We start from the raw sequence: 26746 nt of genomic DNA on the forward strand, positions 1-26746 counted from the left end.
ATAATACATTTTAAATACGTTTATTATAATAGTATACCATCAATTTTGAATAACGCATATTAGAACAACGGATCAATTTTACAGAATTGAAAATAATAACGGTTTATTTTTCATAGAAAAAGTTGAATCTCTAAACCGACTACAGCATAAGAAATGATGCGATTATAATTTCAGATTGTGCATAGAGAAAATAAATTAAATCAATAGTTCTCAAGAAATTCTAAAAAAAATGCACACATTTTTTTTATTAATTTTAAGCGTTTTCGTTCTTTTCTTTTTTTTTTGCTAATTTCATTCCTTTTTTTTAATTAAAAACTCAAAGATAAAAAATGCGGTTCTTTTAGATTCGAATTTTTCCATTCAATTTTTAATGGGCTATGACAGACCTAAGTCTTTAGTCATCAGTCAATAAATATACATAAAAATACCTAATACGTGGGGTAAATTCCCTGAAGTGTCCTAACGCTCTGCCACGCGGCATTATTTGGCTGAATTACTCAATTTCTAACTCGCTTTAAAAATATTGAAAAGAAGAAAGAAAAATTGACGGTTTTGATAGGAAATTTCTTCAGTTTTCCGATAGTGACGTTAGATTTCCTGAATTTTCTTATTGTTACCCGGAAAATTGATGCCAAACATTCAGAGCTTGATATTTCGAAAAATGTTTTATTTTCATCGTTCCAATCAAAATATGAGAATATTTTTACATCAAGTTTGATAGTTTTCAAGGTATATTTCTGATAAAAACTGAGGATATTACTGAGGCTAATGCTAGCGTCGGGTTGCACAGAAATAGAGTGATTCGGTCAAATAATATGTTACGCGACAATTACGCACATTTCAAGAAATTTTCTCCGGGTATATATTGTATAATAATGGATCTATCAACATGTAAGTCCGTTTTTCTTCTTTATTCTGAAAATACTTTTTTTTATTTGAGATATATTAATTCGCTTTAATAAAATATACCTCTCTCTAACTTACTCTATTGAAGTTTTGAAGTGAATAAAGCTTGTCAATTTAATTTTCTTTATACTTCTTTGAAAATTCATTAGTTTGAAATTATCACGATTATTATTCTAGTAAAAAAAATATATCTAGTTCATAATATTTATTGTTCAACGGATCAGTATTATATTTTTTATAGTTCAAACTATTTTAATTACTATTATTATTTTATTTTCAAAAATAATTTTTTTTAAATTCTTGTTATACTTTGCCGACTTGGTACTATTACACCTCTGAGCCAAAATATCATAAAGGTTGATAATATTCTATCACAATTATTATACTATGGGTGAAAGACTTGAACCAATTTAATACATTTTTATTCTTAATGGCCAATTTCATTCTTAAAAATGCATTAATAAGAATTCGAGCGTATACCTTATGTCACATGAAAATGCATTGTATTTTAAAAACTTTCATTTGTCAATGCTCTGGTACTGACAACATATAAAATAAATTATTACATCGAAAATCCTTTCAAAACTTTTAAGTATTAATTTTAAATATTAAAAATGAAAATGTTGCCTCTACATATATCCTAGTTTTTTCATTGAAGAAAAGTTTAAGATATTTAAAATTATCAATATGAAACAATTGATTTGAACCCTTTGATTTAAATTATTTGGAACTGTTTTCTACTTTATGAGTGAATAAAAAAATATGATTGGACATTTAGAAAATTGTTCGTAATCGAACTTAGAGTCTTTGCGTTCTCATATATTTATATATCATATACTTGTATATAAATATACATTTACATATTTGTATAATTTTTATACTTAAAGACAAATGCGTTAATTTAATAAATGGCTTACGTTATCCAGCACGTAAATAGTTATTCAAATCGCGATGAAACGAACTCTATTTTTTCATTAATGAAAATCTATAATATTGAATTTCAAGCAGTACATGCATCATTTACATTTAAAGAGCAGGAATCTGAATTTTTTAAAATTAAAATTTGATATTTCATTCATCTACGCAACGTTATGTAAAATATTGAAACATGAATTATTATTTTACGTATTCTTGTAAAACATATTCTGTCAGATTGAAAAATATTTATTTACTTTACGTAATGATCTATCGCGACGATTGTGCTTACACTCGACTCGTACAGTTCAGCTGTTATATTTATCACATTTCGAATGCCTACGGTATGCAATAAAAGAAAGGAAAATTTTATTTCGAAATTCAAAGATACTTTCGTGATCCAAAAAAATCGCATAATACAGCTGATAGAGCTCTTGGACCAGTAGCGCGTGCAGGAGAAAAACAATTGGCAATGAGCTTTTTACAATAGCAGATTGTCGGGTGCAAGCTCAGATCGAAGATATGTCACCTATATAGTATGCGTTTATTTGTTATTATGTGTACACATAGTTTTATGATAAAGTTTGTTTAAACGCAATATATTATGGATTCGATTAAGTTAAGTAATTACGAATACATTGGTATTAGTCATGATTTTAACAGTCTCATTTTCCTCCTATTTAAAATTGTTTCGTCGCTACCTTCTTAGAGATTTTACAGTAATCATCGCCTCGGAACTTTATGTACTAAGTGATAATGTATCTGTATAAGTGTAATATGCGAGATAAAAATGATTACCCAGCGTTTTTCAAAATTTCATCAGGTCAGTTTGTATACAATTCGACCATGGTAATTTTGCACTTGGCTATTTAATAGAAAAGACGATGTTGGTAGCCCGGATAATTGTGACTGTTGTACATTAATCCATTGTGTGCGTTGCCGTAGCCATCGTAATTCTAAAAGAGATAAGAACGTTTTCGTGAGTACGTCAATCAACGAATCAGAATAAAAATTCTCTTAACTAAGCCATACGATTCTTACTTGAGATCGTTTTCTCGCGACCATGAATCTTTTTTCTGGCTGGTAATAGGCGTTTCGATGAGGCGACACGGAACCGTAAGCGACTCCATATTGGGGGGTACCGTATTCAGGGAGGGCAGCAGCGTCGTTATTGTAAGGCTGCTGCTGTTGCTGCTGAGCGTCCAAACCGCTTGGCATATACTTGTCGGTGTAGTAGCGGCTTCGCGCCAATTCTGACGCGCTCAAAGGCTCGTAACGATTGCGAATCACTTGTTGCAGGGGATAACCAAGTTCAGCATCTGGCCAATTGTTTCCTGCGAATAGCAGCAGCTATGAGTAAATTCATTTTGGGTGTTTTTTGTTTTATGACTTTATTACCTCTCGGATCGTCACCGCTCATTCCCATTAAAGCGGAATCATCATCGACATCGTATTCCTCGTTGCTGTATCTCCAGTTTCTATAATTATTTTTTTATATTTAAAATAAAATGGCATTCGTTCGAATAATATAGATATGAATATCAAAGCTTTTTCAATGTGTACAAGAAGATCTTACCCTCGATTGCGTGGATCGTTATCGTAGAGTGAGAGAAAAGCGATAAGCTCCTCCGGATCAATATCGAGTTCTCGCTTGTAGCGTGGGTCTTGATAATATGACAGTTGGCTGAAAATAAACCAAAAAATTGGAATAAATCGTAAATTCATGAAACGTATGGGCTATATAAAGTTTATCATCAAGCAATAAAAAGCTTAAGCTGAGAGTTTTTTATTCTTTGAATTTTTCCCCTAAAATCTTATTGAAAATAAAAAAATAATTTTAAATGGGCTTCAAGACCAATAAAATATTCTAAACTTCAACAAACTTTACGAGTTCACTACTTCAATGAAAAGAGATTCGCATTTGATTCATATCAATCAATAAATAAAATATAAATTTGAGAGGCTCTCATGAGACTCGATCAAAAAATCGATTTTTTTGTTGTTGCTTACTTAGTTAGCAAATTTCCCGTAGAATACACCCCCGAAACCCTTTTTACCAAAATCAATTTAGTTAAGAAGCTATAGGCAAAAAACCGAAGCTGTCTTATTACGAGGGAACGATGTATGCATGTACGTACATTCACTTTCTAAAACTTTAAACGCGTTTTTCTCGAAACCATGTTTTCTGAATCGGGCGGCAAGATATCTCGAAAAGTACTGCACTTAAAGATACACTTTTTTTTTATTTTAAAGCTAATTAAATTATCTGGAGTTTGAACCTATAAAATTTTTAATTTTTTCATTATTATTACTTTTTACAGCCCTTAAAAGAGCCAAAAAAGAGCAAAAAAGAAAAATTTTTTTTCTGAAGTCCGCCATTTTATCAATTTTTTTGCAATTATTTAGGTTCAACCTCCAGCAAATGTCATCTAGTTTAAAAGGAACTTCGCATTTTTAGTTTCGGGCAAAAACTGAAGGCGCTAGCTTGCTGCCCGTTGAGGTAACTTTTTTTAACACGACCTCCATCAAACGCTGCTAGGCGATAAATAATTCGATATTTTGGTCTGAAAAAATGTGTAAATATAGTTAAATACATACTTTATAAGTACCAAAAAACTTGATTGCATTATTTACTTCCTTCCACGAAAAAAAAATCACTAAAAACACTTCATTTTTGAGGCGCTAGATGAAAGCCTTCCCTTAAAGCTAAAAAGTTTTTATTTCTTTTGTAATTCACTTCCCATTGTAAAAATACACTGCTTGGAATGCTGATGGTCGCACTCGAAATAAAAAATAACACAGCAAAGCAAGAAAAGTGTATAAAAGCTTGAAATAAAATTAATAAGCCTCACTTTGAAAATATAAAAATATCGAGCGAAAGGGCAGTACCACGCTTATCTAATTTCTTTTAAAAAATACTCATTTAAGTACATACAGTACTGCACTCGACACTTCTCTTCAAATGCTTCTCGAACATAATTTAATTGTGACTCAAAATAATGAAATTAAACTTTTTTTTAGCTTGTTATTAATGTATAAGTCTCCATAATTATAGCGAATAAACTTAGCTGAGGAATAAATCTTAGGCTGTACACTCAACTCATAAGGTTTGAATAAGAACTAGTCAGTATTGTTCCCCTACATCAGATTCATATTACTTTAGTAAAAAGATACCGTTAAATTAACATTAAACTTTATGATTATTGGTAAAGATATTTTATATCTTAAAATGAGTACGCTGTAAGGTCGAGTGCACGCGAGCACAAAAATTATTCAAGAAAAATAATAACGATAACATCGACTTTTTCTTGCTTTCAATCTTTATGTTCATCTACAATTTATGTTATTTCAAAGAAGTCGCGACTTTTAATTCATTACCAAGGACTCTAAAGTGATTTTTAAAATCTTTGCATTTCTAATATAAATCAAATGAGATAAAAAAATAGTTATCTGTCGGCCTCGAAAATTCATTCCAAGTTATGTAAGGAAGAAAAAACTCAGTATTCGCGCTGCGACTATATACTTGCAAGACGGCGCACGAAAGGCGCTCCTCGATACCAAAGATCGACGCCTACGCGCTCAAAAGAGAACAACGCAGTGGTAACGTACAAGATAGGTTGATGGAGGAATAAAAATTAATACTAGCGCTTGAAAGCTTTGGTTATAGCGCTTTAATTTCTCAGTTAGTTTTTATTGCGCCGTTCTGGATTTTGTGTTCCTCGAAAGTCGATTGGCTAATGAAAAGCTGAATTTGCGTTTGTATTGTTTTTTACATTTCGAAAATTTATTGTCATTGAAATATATCAAATGCTAAAGATGTTTATTTTTGGCGCTAAATATCCATGAAAGATTTACTCCCGCCGTTATGACTCATTGAATGCTTTTACATTATCATCACAAATGGATTTTTAATCACCAATGGAAATTTATAACTACTAACTACGAAGCAGCCACTGTTCAAAATACATAAGAGATTGTTTCAGGTAAAGTAAACGGAAATAATCAGCCAGTAAATTTTTTTAATTAAACTTTATATGAAGCAAAAAAGCGGTGGTTTGCGGCGTAAATAAAATTCTTATGAAAAAAAAAGTTCGTCATCGCTCCCTATAGAAATATATTTAGATACGTGCACGCAAAGTACACTTAAAAAAGAAAGAAAATATCCGAAAAATAACACATAAAGTGAGGCACGTGCCCTGTAGGTCATAAAATATAAAACATAAATCCACGCTGAAAAAGATATGCAGAACGCGATAGTGGAGATTGGCGTAGGCGTTCTCCAGCCAGACCGATATACACATTTTCTGAGAACAAATTCCTTCCTTGCGCTTGATTGCGCGCGCGTGTTTGTATTTATACATATAAGATAAGATATATGTATGTAAGTGCGTGTGTGTGTGTGTGTGTGTGTGCGCGCGCGAGTTCGCGGGGGTGGGACACTCGCAGCAGAGTCGCACACTGGCAAAGCTCGGGATCGATACGGCCGTGTTGCTGGATATAAGCTAGCCGCAGGAAATCTATGCTGAGCTAAGCGCGCGGGCGGACGGCAGGACTGTATTATATACGTATATACAGATACGTACAAAATACGAGAATGAGGTATCTATATATGTGCGTAGAGATATCAGCTGGTCTTATGCGGCCCGGTCGCCGTCGCAGCTTCACTACACACGCTCTCCTTCGTTGACCTACTTTCACGCTGATCTTTCGCTTCGCCCGCGTGAGCGTATCCGCGATTCCATTCAGCTTTTCGCCCCACTCGTAACTTCGCTTCTCTCTCAGCGATCGTAAATACACTTGCTCGCAACCTATATGTATATTCGACAAAAGGATTACCTACATTTTTTGTGTTCGTCTTAGTTTACCTTTTATTTTCTTTCCATTCATTAATTTGTGACAATTGTCCATGTAAAGTGGGTTCAGGGGAGTAGATTGTTTTTAACACATTTCTACAGATAACAAATATTTTTAGATGCTACAACAAACTGTCCCGAACACATGTCATCAGAATGGAATACGTACAAAATTCAATAGCACTTCTATTTATATTGACGTATTTGCTCGTATCAAACAAAGTTTCGGCGACTTTTATACTTATTCATTACATTTATTCATAAATCCATAATGCTGAGCCCCAAATACGGGATAATTTTCTGTGCCTGCTTTTGATCATACATATGGCCGACCATCTGTGTGCGTGTGTGTGTACCGACGTCATACCTGCGTTGATAGTTGAAACAGTATCGGATGACTAAGCCCTTTCCTCGTGCTTACACGGAATCAGTAATGAATGTGCCGTGCAATTAATGATTCGTGTAATTTTCTACGAATCATTTGTATTGCAACTAGTATTGATAAATTAATCGTCAATGGCGACCACTTCGATAGTGAAGCTGATTTTTTCTAACTTTTTTCCAGCAAAATCAATGGAAACTGATTTCCATAATTTAATTCTACGATCCCTTTGATGATAAACGAGATTGGTAGGCTTGATTTATTGACTGGTGCTCGTGTTATACTAATTTGATACATTTAATTTTACATTCAATCATGCACTAACACTAATTATTTGTGTAAAGCATATTTCTTCAATTTTACAAAGAGTTCATTTTACAAAAATATGATTGACGTTCGGTTGTTTAGCCTACCATATAAGTATTTATTGCTTCATTAAAAGGCACTCAGACTTTTGTAAAAGGGCAACCGTACTCGGTTAAATTACAATGGAGATTTCCTTCGGGCGATGCAATAGGGATAAAGGATAATCCCGGTGGATGCAGCTGACGATGCTTTCATGCGCGTATGAGTATATTTTGCTGTAGTGACGCAATCAGCTTGGAGTTGTAAATTTTAAAAAAAACATCGTAAAATATAGGTGCAGTATATTTCATCTTTGAAAATATAAGATGAGGAAAAACTGATAAAAGATTAAGTCGATAAAATCAAATTTATCAACTATTTAAGATCAAATTTGATTATAATTTAAAATGTATAATAAATTCAATTTGTTAATATTTTTTTTTTAATTTCAAAGAATCTTAAAAAATGAAACTAAAAATGAATGAGCACTTTGGTTAAATTTCGTGTGAAGCTACAGGTGAGCAATCAAGATGGACGAGCCTAACTCGCTACTCCGTTGGAATGTTATTTTACCGACGATTGCAGCGTTTTTTAGGTATACTTGCAATTTACACAATCTCAGCTTTAATCCTTGATTTTTATAGTATTTGGAATTTATATAAATCACTACACTTTGTAATCATTTTCACTGAATTTTTGAGTACGTCGCTTTTACTCAACCAAGTATATAATGAAAAATAAAATAAAATTGATGCTCCGAAAATTCCGATTTTTTGCTACTAGCTTCTTTCATTCGGTGAAAATTATCAAAATTAAAATGAAATATTTTTATGAATTAAATTAACACAAAGAGATCACATTTCAACACTATTAAACTATTCATACGAAAATATAAAAATATAAAATTTTCCATGTACGCCTGATCGCATTTTGATATGTACTACTTAAATGTACATTTTACGTCGATGCAACAAAGCCACTTTTCAAAACGCAAATAATTGTTCTTAATACGTTTTTTCGTTTTTTTATACAATAAATAAATTTGTAAAGTTAAAAAAAAACTATTGAAAAAGGTCCCAAGACCTACTGACCAAGCAAAATAATACTGTCATTGATGAAAAATAGTCAAATAGTAATGATGCATTGTTTGGTACATTCATTTTATATACGTTTTAGGGTAATTTTAAGTGAACTTCGATTCGATTTTAAATGAATTTCATTCATTTGTTGGTGAGTAAGATAAAATAATCAAAAAGCATAATCTGTAGTAACTAGCTGTTATGTATCGTTGTAATGAACCAAACCGGAAAAATAAAGCACCAAAAATGCATGGAAGTAAAAAATTACGAATATTTTTAAAAATGTATAATTTTGAACTGAAAGTCAATTAAATTGCTTGACGATTTACGTCCGGTATTTTTTTTCTCTTCGAAGAATTATCAAGTAGTGTGTTGATTTATGTATTGAAGATAGCGTGTCCTCAAGATGGTGTATTTCTTTTATTATATGGCAGTATGATTATTATCCAATAAATTGAACGTAATTAAAACTCACTCGTAATTTTTCCCATGTTGCGGTGCGTTGCTTCTAACCAGCTGATCGAGCAACAACGAGCTTGGCAAAGCTTTCGGCTGCGCAGCTTCTAATTGCTCTTGCTGCTGCAGTTGCTGTTGCAGCATCTGCTGCTGCTGTTGCTCTTGCTGTTGATTTTCTTTCTTTTGTTGCGTGTCATGCTCATTCTCAACTCTCGTCGACGCGACATCATCGAGTCCAGAATTACTGAGTGTTCCTGCATCAAGTTATAAGAATCTGTCAGTCTTCATAATACGCAAAAAATGTTGCTCGAACGTTCAAACGCACAATGAAACTATTGAATCAGTGTACAATTTTCAGCCTAATGATTTCGTAAAAAAACGAATTTTTCATTGAAAAATCAACATAACTGATAATGTATCGTGCTGTTATCAAACGCAATGAAATGCTGTTTAGTAGTTTTGGTTGATAAATGAATAAAAAAAATTATTTAATCACTCCATCCTAACAATTTTACAACTGCATATTCTATGTGCAATACATAATAAAAATAATAATATTAAAAAAAATAATGATCAATTTTGATCTGTGCTCTTACTTTTATCCGCCGACATTATTTTATCGTCAATGGCAACATTGTTGTGTTCCGTGTTATGTCGAGTTTGCTGATTGCCGAACATGAGAATTTCTTGCGATCGCTTGACAACTAAAGACAATATGGCGACCAAAAGAGAGAGAGAGAGAGAGAGAATGAGAAAGACTGAAGGAGTGATATTTTGTGTTTATTTAATGTTATCGTCGAGAAGAAGACTTTTTAAATGACTTGGGCTCATTTGCGTGGGTAATGAAAAATCATAATTGAGAAAATAAAGGCGTTTTCTTGAACGGAACTGCCAATAATTACCTGCAGGTTTGGTTGTTTCTTCATCTTTTTTTGATGGGTCGTTCAATCCCGTCGGCTGAGCTTGGACTGCGAAAACAAAAACTGCGCAAATGGCCAAGAGACGTATCCAATCGGTCATCATCTCTACACACAAACGAACAATATATATATAAAACATTAAAAGATATATTAATAAAATATCAGATGATATACGTAAGCTTTAACAATACCCAAGGTTAGGTAATGTTCGGATACCCGTAAAATATTTGAGAAGTGTTTCCTGTTTACGTAACTCGGCCGCGAAATAAAAGGAAGCGAAGAAAATGGATGGAAAAAAAGAGTGAAAAGGATGAGCGATGGAGTCTTATGCACAAGAATATCTCTCAAACCAACAATTGTATTATTATTTATTTACCTGCAGCACGGAAAAGCACTAAAAGTGTTGGAAACTTAAATAACCTACATAGAACGATCTCGTCTGTACATATAGAAATTCAATCCTCGCAACGAAGCAAACGCGTCTTGAAATATTAATTTATTTTTTAAATTTCAACGGATAAAATATCTTCTCGCACAAGCGTGTGTTTAAATTCGATGTTTTTTTTTGAATAAACGTACTATAGGTTTGAGATGAAAATCTTGAGTTTTCAAATTATAAAACGGACATTAGAAAGTTTTCAAATGAATTAGAAATTGTTAAAAGTGTTTTCATGTTTTGAAGGTTACATTAAGGAGCAAAGTAAGTTTCTGTTGCGCTTGTGTTTTTTTGCGCGACGCACAAACTAGTCGAGATTGATCAATTACCTAAATAGGATTTCACGAGTGAAAAGAACTATGTACCCGTCGGTCGACTTTGTCGGGGTGTCCGCGTCAAAAGTCTAATCGCGCAAAATTGGCCGCCCTTTAATAATTTCCTTTGGTAAATAATTTTTCACTCCGCTAAAAGGGAGTAAAGGTCGTATTATGCTTGTCGAGTGTAGCGGTGAAATTCATCAAAGCGTAAAGGCGAACAAGCGTAGAGGCATGACCGCGCGTTATGCAGTGAAAGGCAGCAGCGTCGGGAAAACCTAATTAAAAAGAGAATATTGCACGCGCCGCAGCCTGCACTACGTGGAACATATAGATATTTCATTATGGCAAGCTTTCTCTCTCTCTCTCTCAGTCGGGCACCCCTGGACAGCTTCACGTGCACACGTGTCGAGAAGCTGCGCGTAACACGCAATCGACTATTCTGAGGTCTCTAGTGGCTCTCTGCTTGCTAGACGCGTATTTCAATGATAAGCGAGTCTCGTGCGTGAAGCATAAAGTTTAATTTGCTGGTCAATCATAGCAACTCCATGAGTATAGTTTCAAGATGCTCCAGGTCCGAGACACGCGTTCTAGATACGCAGCTCATCACGTATTTACGATAGCGTTAGCTGCTTTACTCGCTGTTTGATCTCACCACGTCAACAAAAATGATAAATGCTTCGAAAGGGTAAGTTGATGGCGCAGTCGAGCGATCCCGACGGCGCCCGTTACGCGCGAGAAAGGGAAAAATAAAGGCTGTGCTGGGTATGCTAGTTATCATGTACTAAGTGAACTCGGACTCGATCGCGGCTACGAGATTCAAGGCAAGGTCGAGCAATGCACGAACGGCAGCCGCGACGAGTCCGAGTATATCCAGCTGGCTTCGTGCATATTAAATGTACAAACTTTGCACGCACACGTAGGGCATCCTCGAGGTCATGGATCTCGCTAGCTACAGCAGCTCTATGCTGAATGCGTATGCATTTATACCCGCTGCTCTTGGTTTTGAACCCTCTAGTTCAAGGGACAGGCAATGAAATCGTGGTGGCATTCGCTTTCTCCGGCGATTGCTCGTGCAGCTATTGCAGGTATGCGCGCTCGACTCGATCTCGATCGGCGCTCGTCGAATAAAAATCGAATCTATGGCGGAGCTTATTTTTACCGAGCTTTCCGAGCACGCATCGATGAAGCGCCGAGTGGCGTTTAATCGACCGACTGCTAATACCGTTAAGGCATGTATAAAAGCATAAGTATTACAGGTACGGGGCAGGCACGACATTGACACGGATCGTCGTCGTCGAGGGGGGGAGTACGCGTTATAACAACCGTACCAGCTCGAGCCATATGGACTCGATCATCAGCCAGAACGCGTACTGATAAATCCAAGGGATTTGTACAGTAATTATCTGTACGTATAATAGGAGAAAAATGATCGCACTTTTCTTTCTTTCTTTCTTTCTTTTTTTGTACAATAATATAAATCAACGAATTTCAGTGCGCCAAGAGTGACGACTATTTTTAGGAAAAGTACAGCCCCACTCGATGAATTTCAGAAAACATTGTCATATTGTTGGGAAAAATCCAAATATCCTTTCAACTTTTATGTGATGCAGAGTCGAATAAATATTCATAAAGCTCGAAACAAGTTACAGCTGCAATAAACATTGCAAAGTTTCGTGTGCAATGTGTACATGAAAAAAAAGCTCGTTGTTCAAGGTACTTTTTACATTGTGCATCGCTATGATCGATCCAATGGGATAACTCGTATTCGTGTTCAATCAATAGAGTTTTGCCGCGAGAGCTCGAAGCTGCAGGACTGGAAATTTGCTATTCATCGCAGAGGCCAATGCTACATTGAATAAAAAATCGCAAAGTAAACAAATGTACGCGGAGAATCAATAAAAGACGAGACGCTGACGAACCCCGACAAATAATAATACACGGCTGATTGCCTACATGTATACTGTCGCGTGTATAGGGCGCAGTGATCACCGAGACACGTACGCAGAGACGAACGAAAGGAAAAGAAAACGACGACGACGACGACGACGACAACAACAACAAAAAAGAAAGAGAAGAAGAAGCGGGTGTCGGTCGAAAGTCAATCGAGCGGCGGCACCAGCAGTCCGGACTGGTCTGACGTCAAGGTCTGACGTCAATAATGAATACCGCGAGAGGCGAGAGAATAACGGCGGGACGCGGTACGCATTAGTAGTAGGGTAGGCGAAAGCTCGCCGCGGGTATCGTCGTCGCAAGCTCCGAGTATCGTACGGCTCGGGGCTACATATAGCTACATAGAGTGCGCGTCCGGCTCTAAATGCTGCAGCTGCATGTATGATATGAGTGACGCTGCCAAAGTGTATATCGAAGCGTCGGCCGCTGCTACTTGTTGCATATGGATTTTCCGTCTGCGGTATGCACAGCATACGTTTAATTGCGTCTAGTTTTACCGACCAATGCAGAAAGATTGAATATACTCGACGCTGCTGCGGTGTTACTTATTCTGCACCATAAGCCGCGAATAATGATGTACGGCGACTCCGCGATCTCACGCCTCTGTGTATGGCTTCGGCGTGCGTATGAATTCGAGTGAAGAAATAATTGGCACTAGGTATAAAAATAAACTTTACCGCTTTGTGGGTAGTGAAGCAAATTTTTCAAAGAGAAAAATTTGAAAATTGAAAGTTTAATGAAATTAAACATAATAAAACATTAGTTGAACGCCAATCAATGAAATTTATTCCTCGGCTATTGATTATTCGATACGAGTTAAAATTTGAAAATTTATATATTATATCTTTATAGAAAAATATAAAAAAGCTTACCTTTCTGTATTTATCGACGACTGTATAATAATCGTGCTTCTTTATCTCCTATAACTGCAATATAGCGACGGCGTATTCAAATAAAGTCTAATCGAGGTATTTTCGCGACTTGGACGATAAAGGTAAGTAAGTAAGTAAGTAGTTTATTAGTGCGCGCTCGTGCGGAAGAGAAAGAGGAGACTCTGCGTCCTTAGCAGCGAACGTTCCGGTCGTCAATGGCTCGGAGCCGCTATTATAGTAGCACACGTCGGACAGGCGCGCAGGATCGAGATCTCGCTGCGGCTCGAGTTCGCCGCTGCCGCCCACGCAAGTCTGACGCTGCCACCCGCCCCCCTCCCACTGATCCTGCCTGCGTACTGTATAAAAAATGTGTATACCCTCTCACACATAGGCAGCTGTGCTGTACATGATATGCTCCGATTAGAAGACACACGCGCGCGCGCATACACATATTCATAGACTTTCGCACACACGCACAGGGAAAATACTTCATTTCGACTCGAGCTGATTTTTTATTAGCGATGTGTTTTCTTGTCTCGGCAATTTTTTTCCATGTTTCTCGTATTTCGTACGAAGAAAAATGGAGTCATTTTTCTGACTTAATTAGGGTATGGGTATTATATTTTTTGAACTTCGACAATTTCTTCGAGTTCAAAATTTAAACGAAAGTAGAAATTTGATGCTCTTAAATGATATTCTATATACTCGGTTTTGAAAACAAATGAAACAATTTTTTATCTAATAAGGGTGAAAACACGTTCTTTTTTTATAAATACTAAAAAATTGACAGAGAGCAAGCATTTTTTTCAAGCAATGTATACTAACGTAAGGTTATATTTTCGCCCCTATTTTCGATCATGTCCCTATATTTGATCAATAATTAATATTAACAACTTAATTGCACGTAAGAAATTTTTTTTAATAATTGGCTGAATGAATCGAACATTTTCGACAGAAATACATTATTCAAAATCAGATATCAAGTTTCCATCCTATATAAAAAATTGATTTAAATTTGATCGAAAATAGGGGCGTAAGTAAATAATCATCGAAACTATTGTGGGCATCGAAAATAAAATCCACAACAATAAAATCAAACACACAGCCGTAGAACGTTTTATCAAAAATATTTTCATGATATAATCAAATGATAACTTTTATATTAATTGTTTTCGAAATTGTATTTTGTCCTCGAATTAATAATAAAACGATTTTAATGGTGAATATTTTGTACGACTTGGGCGTTTTGTTTCGCAATAAGGTATTTTCAGAATTCATTTTGCATAAAACAACAGTGATATTTCATTTCACATAAATTCCGACATTACTGCATATTTACCAAATTGCAGAGAAAATTCTTTATTTATGGAACAAAAGTACAGAGAAACATCAGTGAGAATATTGAAATATTCATGCATTTACTCGTCTGACGCGAGCTTGAATCGAACTACTTGTTCCTTTTGAAAACGTTTACTTTTACGCAATACGTTTTTATTGAATTAGTTATGACTTAGTGACCTTGAAAATGTGCTATTTTTATTCCATTCAAACTTGAGATTCTTCTTTGTTTAATCAATTTTATGTGTGGAATATCTTTACATTTTAGAAAAATACAGTTCAAATTGCGATTTCATGTAAATTAATTTTTTTGGTGTCATGTACCACCTGTTTTTAAATTAGCTTACGTATTTTTGATTCGATATAAATTGTTTTCTATTACTTTCAACTTAGATTATTTTTACTAAGTACACCTTAAGAATATTCATAATGAAAGGGTCCTAATATTTAATAAATATACTTTAGTTAAGTTAAGCCATTCCCTCGGCCACGTTAACCAACTGTGCCCCACACTACTTCAAATTAGTATCATGTCAAATAATGTAGATGATGCAAGAGGGTAAACGTTGATAGGTAATTTTAAATTTAAAAAAATCATCTATTTACTAGAATTTATGATTTAATTATTTGTCTAATTTTATTCCGGTAAAAGGGTCATATAATATAAACTAGATTAATTTACTTTCAAAACAAAGGTTTACGTTTACGTAGGCGACATGCGTGAGAAAGACTTAAGAGCCAAACACTTTCCTTTATTAATATCAGATAAAGAACAAAACAAATTTCGAATTAATGCGACTAAAAAAAAATTTAATTAATATTTAATCAGTATATTTGATTAAAATTTTGTACGATAAGATTTTCCTGCATTACTCCGTTTAATATGTGAATTTATAAATAACAAAATTAATCATTTAATCATATTAAATTTTATGAAGTAAATATTAAAAACAATAAAAAGATTGTTAAGTTATTAATATGCAAAGCATACATTTAATTATCATAAGTTAATATTATTAATTATCTAAATTTTAAATGTAATATTGCTGCATGAATTAATATCTAATTATACGTATTATATGAATTTAATTATATTATTCAAATGTGTTTTAGAAACAATACATTATGTGCATAAAGTGTCTAAGAAATGAATAAGTAATATAACAATAAACAAAAAAAAAAGATTTTTATCAAGGAATCTTAAGTCTCTATATAAATATGAGCGTATTATAAGTTTAATTTAAATCAATTCGTCATGAAACCTTTACATAGCAGTTACTCCAGCGTGATTGATTGAACTGATGTAAATATGCTATCAGTCATTTAATTGAATTTAATTGATATAATCAAAAGATGTGTGCAAAATTAAAACTAATACGTATTCTTAAAAAATTGATAGTTTTCTTCTCAACATATAGTGAATTATTTTGGCTACTTATTGTGTAATCATGCGAAGCAAAAAAACTACTTTATCCTGATAGCCAAAAAAATAATCAAAATTTTTGTGAAAAGATTATTTAAAAATTGTATCGTACAAAACGTTATTTGTAAAATTTCAAATTTATTGACTTACTTACGCATTAGACTCATCGCCAAAGCAATGCAGAGAAGTCGTGCTACAAATGAAACTTTTCAATCTAAGTAATCTGAATGAACTAACATGAACTGGCAGTGAAATCGTGTAGCATTTTGCTGAATAAATAACTATTTCGTGAATCACCGTAATCAAAACCTTTTGTCAAGCGAAAAGTCAAAAATTCAATTTTTAATTACATTTCTTCTTATGCAAAAATGAAATTACACTATAAAATTGATATTATATGCAGTCATATATTACGCAAAAATTTTGAACATTAAATAAATAAATGCATAAAATTTGATTAATAATGATAAGCAAATAATATTAATCTAAAATACCAAATTTTACGAAACGAGTTGTAAAAATTTATATCTTAGATTACATTTTTTAAAGATGTTACTTAATTATAGTTATAATAATCAAGGTCATATTAGATCTTTTGATTTGATTTACCGCAATTTGTAAAGAAATTTGGTAATTAGAAAATTCAGAGTTCCACTTTCATGGTTAACTTTCGTGAAATAGTAAAGAATATTATGTATTGCAAAGGTTTTATTAGAATCACAATGCAATGAGAAAAAGGGGAATAAGCCTAAATTTTGCCTATTATTGTTTCAGTAATATATTGAACATTGAGAATACAAATGAATTTGAGACTTATTCACTTAAATTTGAATGTAAATTTTAAAACTTTAAATGGATTCATTGTGCGTCACATAAACGAGAAGATCATTAATATATGTTAAAAGCACGATTTTGTGGCACACAGTGTGACGAGCATGTCGACAAGAGCAAGCACTTCTCTACGTAACTCACCGCACATGCTCTTGATTATTGCACTGTAGTGCTCTTCAAATTTAATTTTCCTCACTTTGTATCCTTAAAGCTTATTTAAATTTAAAGTTTTGTTGATGATAAATTTTCTCGTATCGAATACCCTTTTTTATTAAATTTTATGGCTATTGTTTTTTAATATGACTTATATAATTCTTATATAACTTTTGCGTAGAAAATATAACTCCAGTTCAATATGCTCATAATAATAATATTAGCTATGAACAAAAAAAACTGCTGCCAATTTATTGGCAAGTAGCTTCATGAAGAAGGAATTTCATTCAAAATTGCTCATTACGAGGGAGATAATTCGGTTTTGGCAGAAAGTCATTTATTGAATCCAACAAGTCACATAAAGCTCTTTTCGTTGTTATGCGACAATAAAGAATCTCGTCTCTCTTTCGGTGTGTCGCAGCTATGACATTTTAAATGGACTATCCCTGGTATCTTGTAAATTTGTCACTTCTCTTTCCTAAGACTTATCTCCGTCTCTTTCCCGCTCTTCTAGGGTCGTTTTTTTTCGCGAGCTTTGCGTATCACTATCAACGGCTACTCGAGCGCGCGGGATCTTATAAGTACGTCTCCGTATTATTATTTTACTTGCAGAATTCTTTTATCAATTTACTCCAATGTTTTGACGATCATGTCATGAATTACAATTCTCCATCTAACAGCTCTTTTTTAGGAAAAAAATATTAAAATTCGAAATTTTCAAAATTCTAGAAAAAGGTGTTATACGGATTAGAATCGAGTGATGATGAATCTGATGTAGATGAAAAATCATAGTAAAAACATTGGATACGAATATGTGTGGTACGTGCACAATATATTATGTACAAAACAACAAAATCGTTTTTTTATTTGATTTTATTTTTTTATGGGAGAGTAAAAGTCCTGAAAGAAGTAACAGAATGTCAGATGAATCTGATATTAATCAATCATCCAGAAGGAGATAATGGTAGCGATGAAGAGGGTTTGTAGACACTTGAATATACAAAAGCTGATCCTGACCAAGGGGTACTCATTCATTTATTATATTTAAAATCGTGAGCATACAAGTAAAAATATGATTGTCATCTTTCCAGATTATAGAATTGATACCAAATTCAAAAGTATACATTGCAGAAGTTGCCTTGCTTAATATTCAAAAGTCTCAATCTAAGCAGACAACATTTGCAAGTCTTCTCATGCAAAACATATTTATACCAGATGCAATATCTGGCTTCACATTAAATGGAAAATCTACGGGTAAAAAAAAGTGACGGCGAATCAGACCATTTCAGACCTCGCTTAAATCAAGCAGCAGTATCTACAATAATCAGTATAGTATAATTTTATATACTACCGTATATTTTTATCTATAAATAACTTAAATACTAATTTAATTTTAATTTAGCTTACACACAAACTTGGGTCATACAAAAAATTCCGGCCGCGCGCATCTATTCTCGTTGACTCCTGTTACCCCCTCTCCTACCGGCTGAGCGGAGAGCAGCCGCGCGCGGCAAAATTTCGTCCGAAAACTACGTTTTTTGCTACTTGATTGTTCATAACTTTTGAACCGTTCGAGTCTCCAACTTGAAATTTTACACAGACCTTTGTTATTAGATTACCTATCGATTGAGATATCTACGAATAAAATCGAAGGGGGCATACTTGCCGAAAAATTGAGTTAACTTTGAAGTCAGTTTTCTCCATGAAAATTAACTTTTTTCGAAAAACTGATACCCCAATTGGAAAGAACAGACAAAAATCTATCGGAATGCATGTGCGCAATATTTTTTCAGACTAAATTGCGTCGGCTACAGCGAGTTAGAAAAGTTGCGATACAATAAAAAATGCCCCGCGCGAGCCCACTGTCTGGTCGAGCGTGGAATACGTCATATATTACTTTCACGTGGGTATGTAACAGGCTTGAAAATGAGATTTGGAACCAGATGTCGTAGAAAATTCGGTTTACATAGATGGAAAAAACTGCATTGAAAATTCACGTGGAAGATTTTTGCCAATCAATTGGTAGTGGTTTTTATTTAAAATAAAACGTTACGAAATTGTTTTAATTTATTTGTAATATTTTCGAAGCTATAACAATTGAATGTCCACTCCAATCGCACTGCTGTGACTGTGTTGTAGAAGTTTGGACGACTCCTATGCCCGGCAATGTGTTACTTTCACTTAACGATGCATATGTTACACGCACACGAGAGTCTCCTCCCACACTGGACTTTCAGTTTTTAATCGTCGCCGCACATAGCCTATTCAACCTGCGCCCATGTGTTTTTTTTTCTCTCTAGTGTCTAGTACAAAGTGTCGATCGCAGACAGTACGTGTTACAACTTCGCGGCATGAACACCAAAGGTATATCTCGTCTATTGTGGCCTGTGGTTTTTTCGTGAAAAAAATTGAAAACTATTTTACAATACAAGTGTTGCGTGTGTGAGTGTGCCGAACAATGTCCCAATTAAAAGAATTAAAAGAGATGCGAGCCGCGATCGATTGGAATATAGTAAAGGAGCGACGTGGTCTTCTCCTTCGACTTTTTCACTTGACGAGCGACTGGAAGGTACAGCTTCCAAATCTTCTAGACGTTTTCCGTGCCGAAGAAATTGACTGGCTTCTCATGGAGGCTACCAAAAATAAGAAAGATCCTCTTCAACTGCAACGATTTATCAAGTTTGTAGCTCGAACAGGCTTCAAGGACGAGCCGAAACTAGACGAGGCAGGCAAGCCAATATCTCGTCGCTTCACGGCAGTGCACATCGCAGGTTTATCCGGGTTGAACGTGATTCGTGACCTTTTCGAAATATATGACAGATTTGACGTGAATTTCACCAGTAAACACGGTATTACTCATTTTCATCTGGCTTGCGAGTTTGGCTTGGACGACGTGGTGAAGAAATTCCTCGACCACGGTCAGGATCCCGATCTCCTCGTGCAAAATACAGGTGATTCGCCGATACACTTTGCAGTGGCATTGAATTACGACAACACAACGAAGGTGGTCGAGTTGCTATTGAGAAGAGGCGCCAATCCAATATTAGCCAACAACGCAGGACAGACTCCTCTACACCATTTTTGCATACATACCGATGATGATCACGTTGACTTGGCCAAGTTTTTTTTCAAGATCTGCGACGACCTACGGTGGATGGTACCGGTCAATGTCAAGGACAAGTCGGGTAGGACGCCGCTGCACCGGGCGGTGAAATACAGAAATAAGAAGCTCGTCGAATTGCTGCTCGAACGAAGCGCCAATCCGAATTTCATCGATCAGGACGGTTCGACTCCTCTACACTATATTTGCGAGAAAAACGATGACGACGATTTGGCGAAGATGTTATTCAAATTCTGCGACGAAAACAATCAAATGTTGCGGCTCGATGTCCAGAACAAGTTAGGCAATACACCATTGCACGAGGCTCTCGAATGCGGTGACAAGAAGGTAGTCGAATTGCTATTGAGAAGAGGCGCCAGCCCGAATATAGCCAATGCGAAAGGATGGACCCCTCTGCACATCATAGGCAAGAAAGATGACAGTCAAGGACTACCCGAGTTATTCTTCAAGATTTGCGACGAACGACAGCTGAAGGTTCAAGTCGACGCCACGGACAGATTAGGTAATACACCGTTCCGCACGGCATTGATATACCACAACAGACAACTGGTCGAATTGCTATTGAGAAGAGGCGCCGATCAAAGTTTAGCAAACAACGACGGAGAGACTCCTCTGCACCTTATTAGCCGGTATGACGACGACGACGACGACGATGAATTGGTGGAGTTGTTCTTCGAGATATGGGACGAACGACAGCAGACGGCTCAAGTCGATGTTCAGGACAAGGAGGGCTATACACCGTTGCACGATGCTCTCCAATGGGGTAACAAGAAGGTGGTCGAATTGCTATTGAGAAGAGGTGCCAGCCCGAATATAGCCACTGCGAAAGGATAGACCCCTCTGCACATCATAAACAAGTCATTTCGCAGTCAAGGGCTAGCCGAGCTATTCTTCAAGATTTGCGACGAACGACAGCTGAAGGTTCAAGTCGACGTCGCGGACAGATTAGGCAATACACCGTTCCACAAGGCATTTATACACCGCAACAGACAACTGCTCAAATTGCTATTGAGAAGAGGCGCCGATCAAAGTTTAGCAAACAACGTCGGAGTGACTCCTCTGCACCTCATTAGCCAGTATGACGCCGACGACGACGACGACGACGACGATGAAGTGATGGAGTTGTTCGTCGAGATCTGGGACGAACGACAGCAGACAGCTCTAGTCGACATTCAGGACTGGAGGGGCCGGACACCTCTTCGATGGGCCGTGGAAAATCTCGTGCCTCGCGTGGTCGATATACTCTTGGATTACGGGGCCGATCTATCAAGCTTCGTTTTCCCAACCGCGAGTGACTTCGCCGAGAAGTTGGATGCGCGACACTTCCTTCTTATGTACGATAATTTTAAATTGATAGTGGCGTCTAGTTTACTGGTCATCGCTGAAAATCTTGAGCAAAGAGGATATGAGTTCAACCGAAGCGACGCTCTGACGATCATGAAATTCTTCGCTGAACGCGATTTGTTCGAGAAGCCGTCGAATCTTGATAAATGTTGGTTCGACGACGAGGAGTTCATGAGCACAATGAAGGAGATTATGATAAGGGATAACGACCCGAGTCTGTCGCTCTACGAGTGGAGTAAGTTAACCCCCGAAGAGGAAGATAAACTACTCACGTATGAGGACTACTTTAGATTTGCGATACTTACCGAAGGACTTAAACAAGAGGCTTGTCAGTTGCGTCTGTGCGAGATAATGTCTAGAGGATTTTTCCGGCGTTGGGCACTGGATCCTTACATGAATCTCATACGCTGCCGACTGCCGATTAACTGCTGTGAACAGATCCTTAGCAAGATGACGAACCAAGATTTATATAATATTTGCTTGGCAGATGCATAAGCACATTTACAGTATTTTTTATAATCAGACGGTGTTAATTTTCCATATTATTTATATGAATAAATAAATTTTGAAAAATAATTTAAATTATTATATTGATCCACTTTTCATAATCCTTTTTTCCTAGAAAATTCGACTCTTGGAATTTTTCGTAATGAAAATGTACTTTTCCTAAAGTGTTGATATTATTATGAACCATACAGGTAGACGATCATCAACATAGTTATTAAGGAGAGTGATTCACCAATTCACTCCTCTTTGGCATTTTTGTGATGTAAATCACAGTTTAATGACAATCTACATTTTCAACATAAAATTGATAACTTTGACAATAGCTTATTTTTGCTATTTTAGTCTTTCGGCACTGTGCGCAAGGTTCAAATTAGAATTTTATAGGTGGGGATCTTTGATATGGCCTCACCGAAGCAATTATGCCTAGCGGCGGATACCGGTGAGTGTCCGAATGGGGTGGAGCAGAAGAAAAAAAAACACTCACACACCCCTCGGCACGGAATTGAACAAAGTCCTCGGTGACAAGGCCACTGCCAGCGCCCTACAGCATACTACCATGATCGAGATCAGGGATCTCGACGAGTGTACCACCGAGAATGAGAACGCCGAAGCTCTGAGCACATCGCTGAGTACCCCCAAGGGCGGATTTACATTTTTGGCGCTGTAGGCTAGGAGAAAGAAGCCGCCCCTAAAAAATCCGAGTTCACACAAAAAGATTTACCAAAAAAACACTATTTTGAATCGTGAAAAAATACTTTGATTTAAATTTTTTTTATGAAAGAGACTTAAACTGTGACCAGTAATGCCTGAAATTGCGGATTAAGAACCTAAAGTTTAAAGTACTTTTGGAAAAGTGTATTTTTTGGTGCTTACCATCTTCATTATTTAAATCCCACCTACAAAACTTCAAACTTTAGGTTCTTATTTCACAGTTTTGGGTGTTACATGCCACAGTTTAAGTCTCTTTCGTAAAAAAAAATTTCAGTAAAAGTTTTTTCAAAATCGTGTTTTTTCGCAGTAAATTGTACATAACTTTTTTTAACTTTTATTCGAGGTTATAAACTCATATTTAAAAAGTACATTCAATTTTACATAGAAAATGGGTACTCGAGAATTTTTCTCGCGTTGATAGATGATTTAATTGCAAACTATATAAGAAAAGAAAATTCTGTCCATTTGGGCGTTAACGGGTTAAAAAATTTGCCTAACTCTGGGATTTTTGACAAGACATTTTTATGCTTACTTTCTTTCTCTTCAGCTTGCCACCCCTCAAAATTTGCCGCCCTAGGCTATAGCCTATATAGCCTATACCTAAATATGCCTCTGAGTACCCCGCATATCAACAAGGATGCAGTCAAAACGCTGCGGAAACCGGGAACGCAGGTGGCTGTCGCCGCGCTCCCGGATGACTTAGCCGCCAAGGCGCTGAAACTCGGTCACATAAGGATTAGCTGGGTCAACTGCCGCATCCGTGGTCGCGAGGATACCCTACGCTGCTATCGCTGCTGGAGCCCCGGCCACATCTCGGCTCGCTGTAAGGGACCTGAACGGTCGGCGCACTGTTTCCGCTGCGGACCAACAGGCCATCGGAGAAAGGACTGCAAGATCGAACAATCCAACGTGCGTCTTTTGCCACGAGCAAGGCGCTGTCCACGACCATGCGTCCACAAGCCAGTACTGCCCATTCGCACAGAAGACAAACCAAGCCCGCCGATAAACGAGCTCGGTGCACCAGCCCAGCCTCTCCCCGCGAAGTAATGCCCAACGGCGGTCTCGCGGGGGTCAAACAGGGGCAGAAGGAGATGTCGATGGGCCTTTCACACTTTTTGTTTTATACATCATATATTTATTTCTCCACCTCTTACCCTACATAACATATGTAGCAAAAATACGCAAATGTATTGTAATACATTTTTCTTTTTAAATAAACTGAGCCCATCGCTCCCATTAAAAAAAAAAAAAAAAAAAAAAAAAAAANAATGAGGATCTTACAGCTAAACCACAATCACTGCAAGGCTGCCCAGGATCTCCTGAGCCAAACTATTCTCGAGCAGCGCATCAACGTGGCCGTAGTGAGCGATCAGTACAAGAACCTTGACACACCTTGACCGCCTTACACATGGCTAGCTGATGCCAACAGACAAGCCGCGATCTGGGTGCACTTAGGGGGCATGGTCCAGGAGCGCCCAGCAAGAGCGCGTCCCTTTTTCACCTGGGCCCGAATCAACGGAATCTACCTTTTCAGTGTCTACGCACCACCAAGACTCGCTGATGTAGAATTTTCCGCTCTTCTCGCCAACATCATCGAGGAAGCCTGGAATAAGAGGCCGCTCATCGTCGCGGGCGATTTCAACGCATGGGCAACGTAGTGGGGATGTCGAGTAACGAGACAGCGTGGCACCATCCTCCTAGACGCGCTGGCCACCCTCGAAGCTGCACTGTTAAACACCGGTGACACACCAACATTCACCGGTGCATTGGGCTATTCGGTCATCGATCTCACCTTCGCCAGCGACACACTCGCTCCTCGAATTACATCATAGGCCGTAAGCGAACTCTACTGCACGCATAGCGACTATCAAGCCATCGTGTTTGAGATAGCGACCGCCAGACCGCCTGGACCTACGACGCGCCAAAGCTGCAAATGGAACGCACGCACCCTTGACACAGAGTGCCGCACAGTTATGATGGCCAATGCTGCGGCTCCACCCGGGCCCACAGAAGAAATGGCGACGAGACTCATAGCCGCCATTACCAGTACATGCGACGCGTATATGGCCAAGTCAAATGGACGATGCCGTTGCTGCGCGGTGTACTGATGGACAAGCGAGATCGCCGACCTCCGGCGCTCATGCCTGCGAGCGCGAAGGCTCGCCTAGAGAGCACGTGGTCGGCCAAATGAAGGCGCCTCGAGCTATGCCTCCGCAAGACGTCTCCTGCGCGCGGCCATCAAGACCAGTAAGCGCCTATGCTGAAGCAAACTATGCGATGAGGTCAATGAGGACGTATGGGGCAAACCATACTAGACAGTCATGTCCCGTTTAAGAGGTCCGAGAGCAAATACTCTAAGCTCTCCGACCCTAGTGCGCCGCGCATAGTAGCTGCTCTCTTCCCTCGCGTGCCTGACGAGCCAACTCTGTCACCACCACTAGAGGCAGGAGCAATTGTACCAACCGTCACCCTGGAAGAACTTCGAAGAGCTTGCGGGAGGATCAAGGATCACACTGCGCCTGGGCCGGACGGAGTACCAAACTCCACTATCAAGATCGCCATTGCCACGCACCCTGACATCTTCTTGCAGGTGTACACGGCGTGCCTGCGGACCGGTGTCTTTCCAGCGTGCTGGAAAAGGCAGAGGCTTGTCCTGCTGCCAAGGCAAACCCCCCGAAGAACTATCGTCGTACAGGCCGCTCTGTATGCTGGACACAGCGGGCAAGATTCTCGAAAGAATCATCTGTGACCGCCTCGAAGCCACTACTGCGAGCCCTGGAGGCCTCTCAGATCACCACTACGGCTTTCGGAAGGGGCGATCGACGATCAACGCCATCGAGAACGTCATCGCCACCGCCCAACAGGCCATCGCGTGCAAGAGATGAAACCGCGGCACCAAGAAGTACTGCGCCGTGGTGACCCTCGACGTGAAAAACGCGTTTAATTCGGCTCGGTGGAACAACATCAACGCCGCACTACGCCGAATGCGCACGCCTGAGTACCTGCTGAGAATAGTCGGCAGCTATCTCTCAGCGCGGGAGCTTGACTACGATACGGACGACGGACCAGAGTCTGATTGTAACATCTGAATTAACAAATATTACGTAGTTTTTATATTTAAATTCTTTCTCACAGAAGTGGTTAGGAGTTGGGTTGAAATAATAACACGTTGACAATTTTTATATAATTTTAAAAATGACTTACATTAATTTATTTATCTCGACCTTAAAACACACAAACTAAAACTGGCGCTTCCTCTTGGCTCGAGGATGCCTCTCTCGTACGCTGCCCCGGACGATGGAGAAAATCAATGATCTTCAGAGGAGAAGTTGGAATCACTTAAGCACCGCGCGTAGCAAAAAGTTTAATTTCCAAAAACTACTATTTGTACTTTAACTTTTTAAGGATGATTCTAATATAACTTTTTGAACTTTTGACTTTGGACACTTGCACGAGTTCTTTACGGGTCGGCGGTCTCTGACTAACAAGACCGATTTCTTGGGACCGGGGCCCATCTATGCGACAAGGCTCATCACCTTTCACTTTTTTTTTACTTATTCCTCGATCCCTTCCAATTCCAAATTTATCGCAGACATCTCAATCATTTGATTCCCCAGAACACGTGTGATCGAGTGTTCTGGCTCATTAGATCATAAAACATGTGCTATGCATTGGTGTGACATGATTATAAATTAATTGAGATAGAAAGTGTTTTATTTTCCTGTTACTTCAGATATCTGGCCTCAGGCCGCCTCTGTTTACTCAGCTGGCCGTATGGCATCTTTAATTGTGTTGTTTTCACATATCATAAAATTAGAGCGTTGGTCAGATTTCTCATGAAGCACTTAAAATCTACATTTTCATGCACAAGGCTATAAGTCACTGCA

General features: G+C 37.5%; 2 protein-coding genes across 2 annotated transcripts; one reads left to right on the plus strand and one right to left on the minus strand.

Annotated features, from left to right (window-relative positions):
- Nucleotides 1-1383: 1383 nt before the first annotated feature.
- LOC106658786 (prohormone-2-like) lies at nucleotides 1384-13644 on the minus strand. The gene is made up of 7 exons (XM_014380904.2): nucleotides 13432-13644; nucleotides 9839-9961; nucleotides 8956-9190; nucleotides 3398-3505; nucleotides 3220-3299; nucleotides 2863-3155; nucleotides 1384-2777 (listed from the first exon to the last, which is right to left on the minus strand). The coding sequence occupies exons 2-7, from the start codon at nucleotides 9957-9959 to the stop codon at nucleotides 2691-2693; spliced, it is 924 nt and encodes a 307-aa protein (XP_014236390.1). The 5' UTR covers nucleotides 9960-9961; nucleotides 13432-13644; the 3' UTR covers nucleotides 1384-2690.
- Nucleotides 13645-23465: 9821 nt separating this feature from the next.
- On the plus strand, nucleotides 23466-23906 carry LOC106658491. Its single transcript, XM_014380491.1, has one exon. It carries the CDS (start codon nucleotides 23466-23468, stop codon nucleotides 23904-23906), a length of 441 nt encoding a protein of 146 aa, XP_014235977.1.
- The last annotated feature ends 2840 nt before the right edge of the window (nucleotides 23907-26746 follow it).

This window comes from Trichogramma pretiosum, unplaced genomic scaffold (genome assembly GCF_000599845.2).
Source record: "Trichogramma pretiosum strain Unisexual culture from Peru unplaced genomic scaffold, Tpre_2.0 scaffold10, whole genome shotgun sequence".
Classification (NCBI taxonomy): domain Eukaryota; kingdom Metazoa; phylum Arthropoda; class Insecta; order Hymenoptera; family Trichogrammatidae; genus Trichogramma; species Trichogramma pretiosum.

What these genes read in the sequence shown, in the direction of transcription:
- LOC106658786 (XM_014380904.2), bottom strand. Translation starts at nt 9,959, where the DNA reads ATGATGACCGATTGGATACGTCTCTTGGCCATTTGCGCAGTTTTTGTT. An exon ending in CAACATGGGAAAAATTACGA is followed by an intron (nt 3,506 to 8,955) that starts GTGAGTTTTAAT and finishes GTTTATTTTCAG; the next exon opens with CCAACTGTCATATTATCAAG. An exon ending in GAGCGGTGACGATCCGAGAG is followed by an intron (nt 3,156 to 3,219) that starts GTAATAAAGTCA and finishes TGCTATTCGCAG; the next exon opens with GAAACAATTGGCCAGATGCT.
- LOC106658491 (XM_014380491.1), top strand. Translation starts at nt 23,466, where the DNA reads ATGCCTCTGAGTACCCCGCATATCAACAAGGATGCAGTCAAAACGCTG.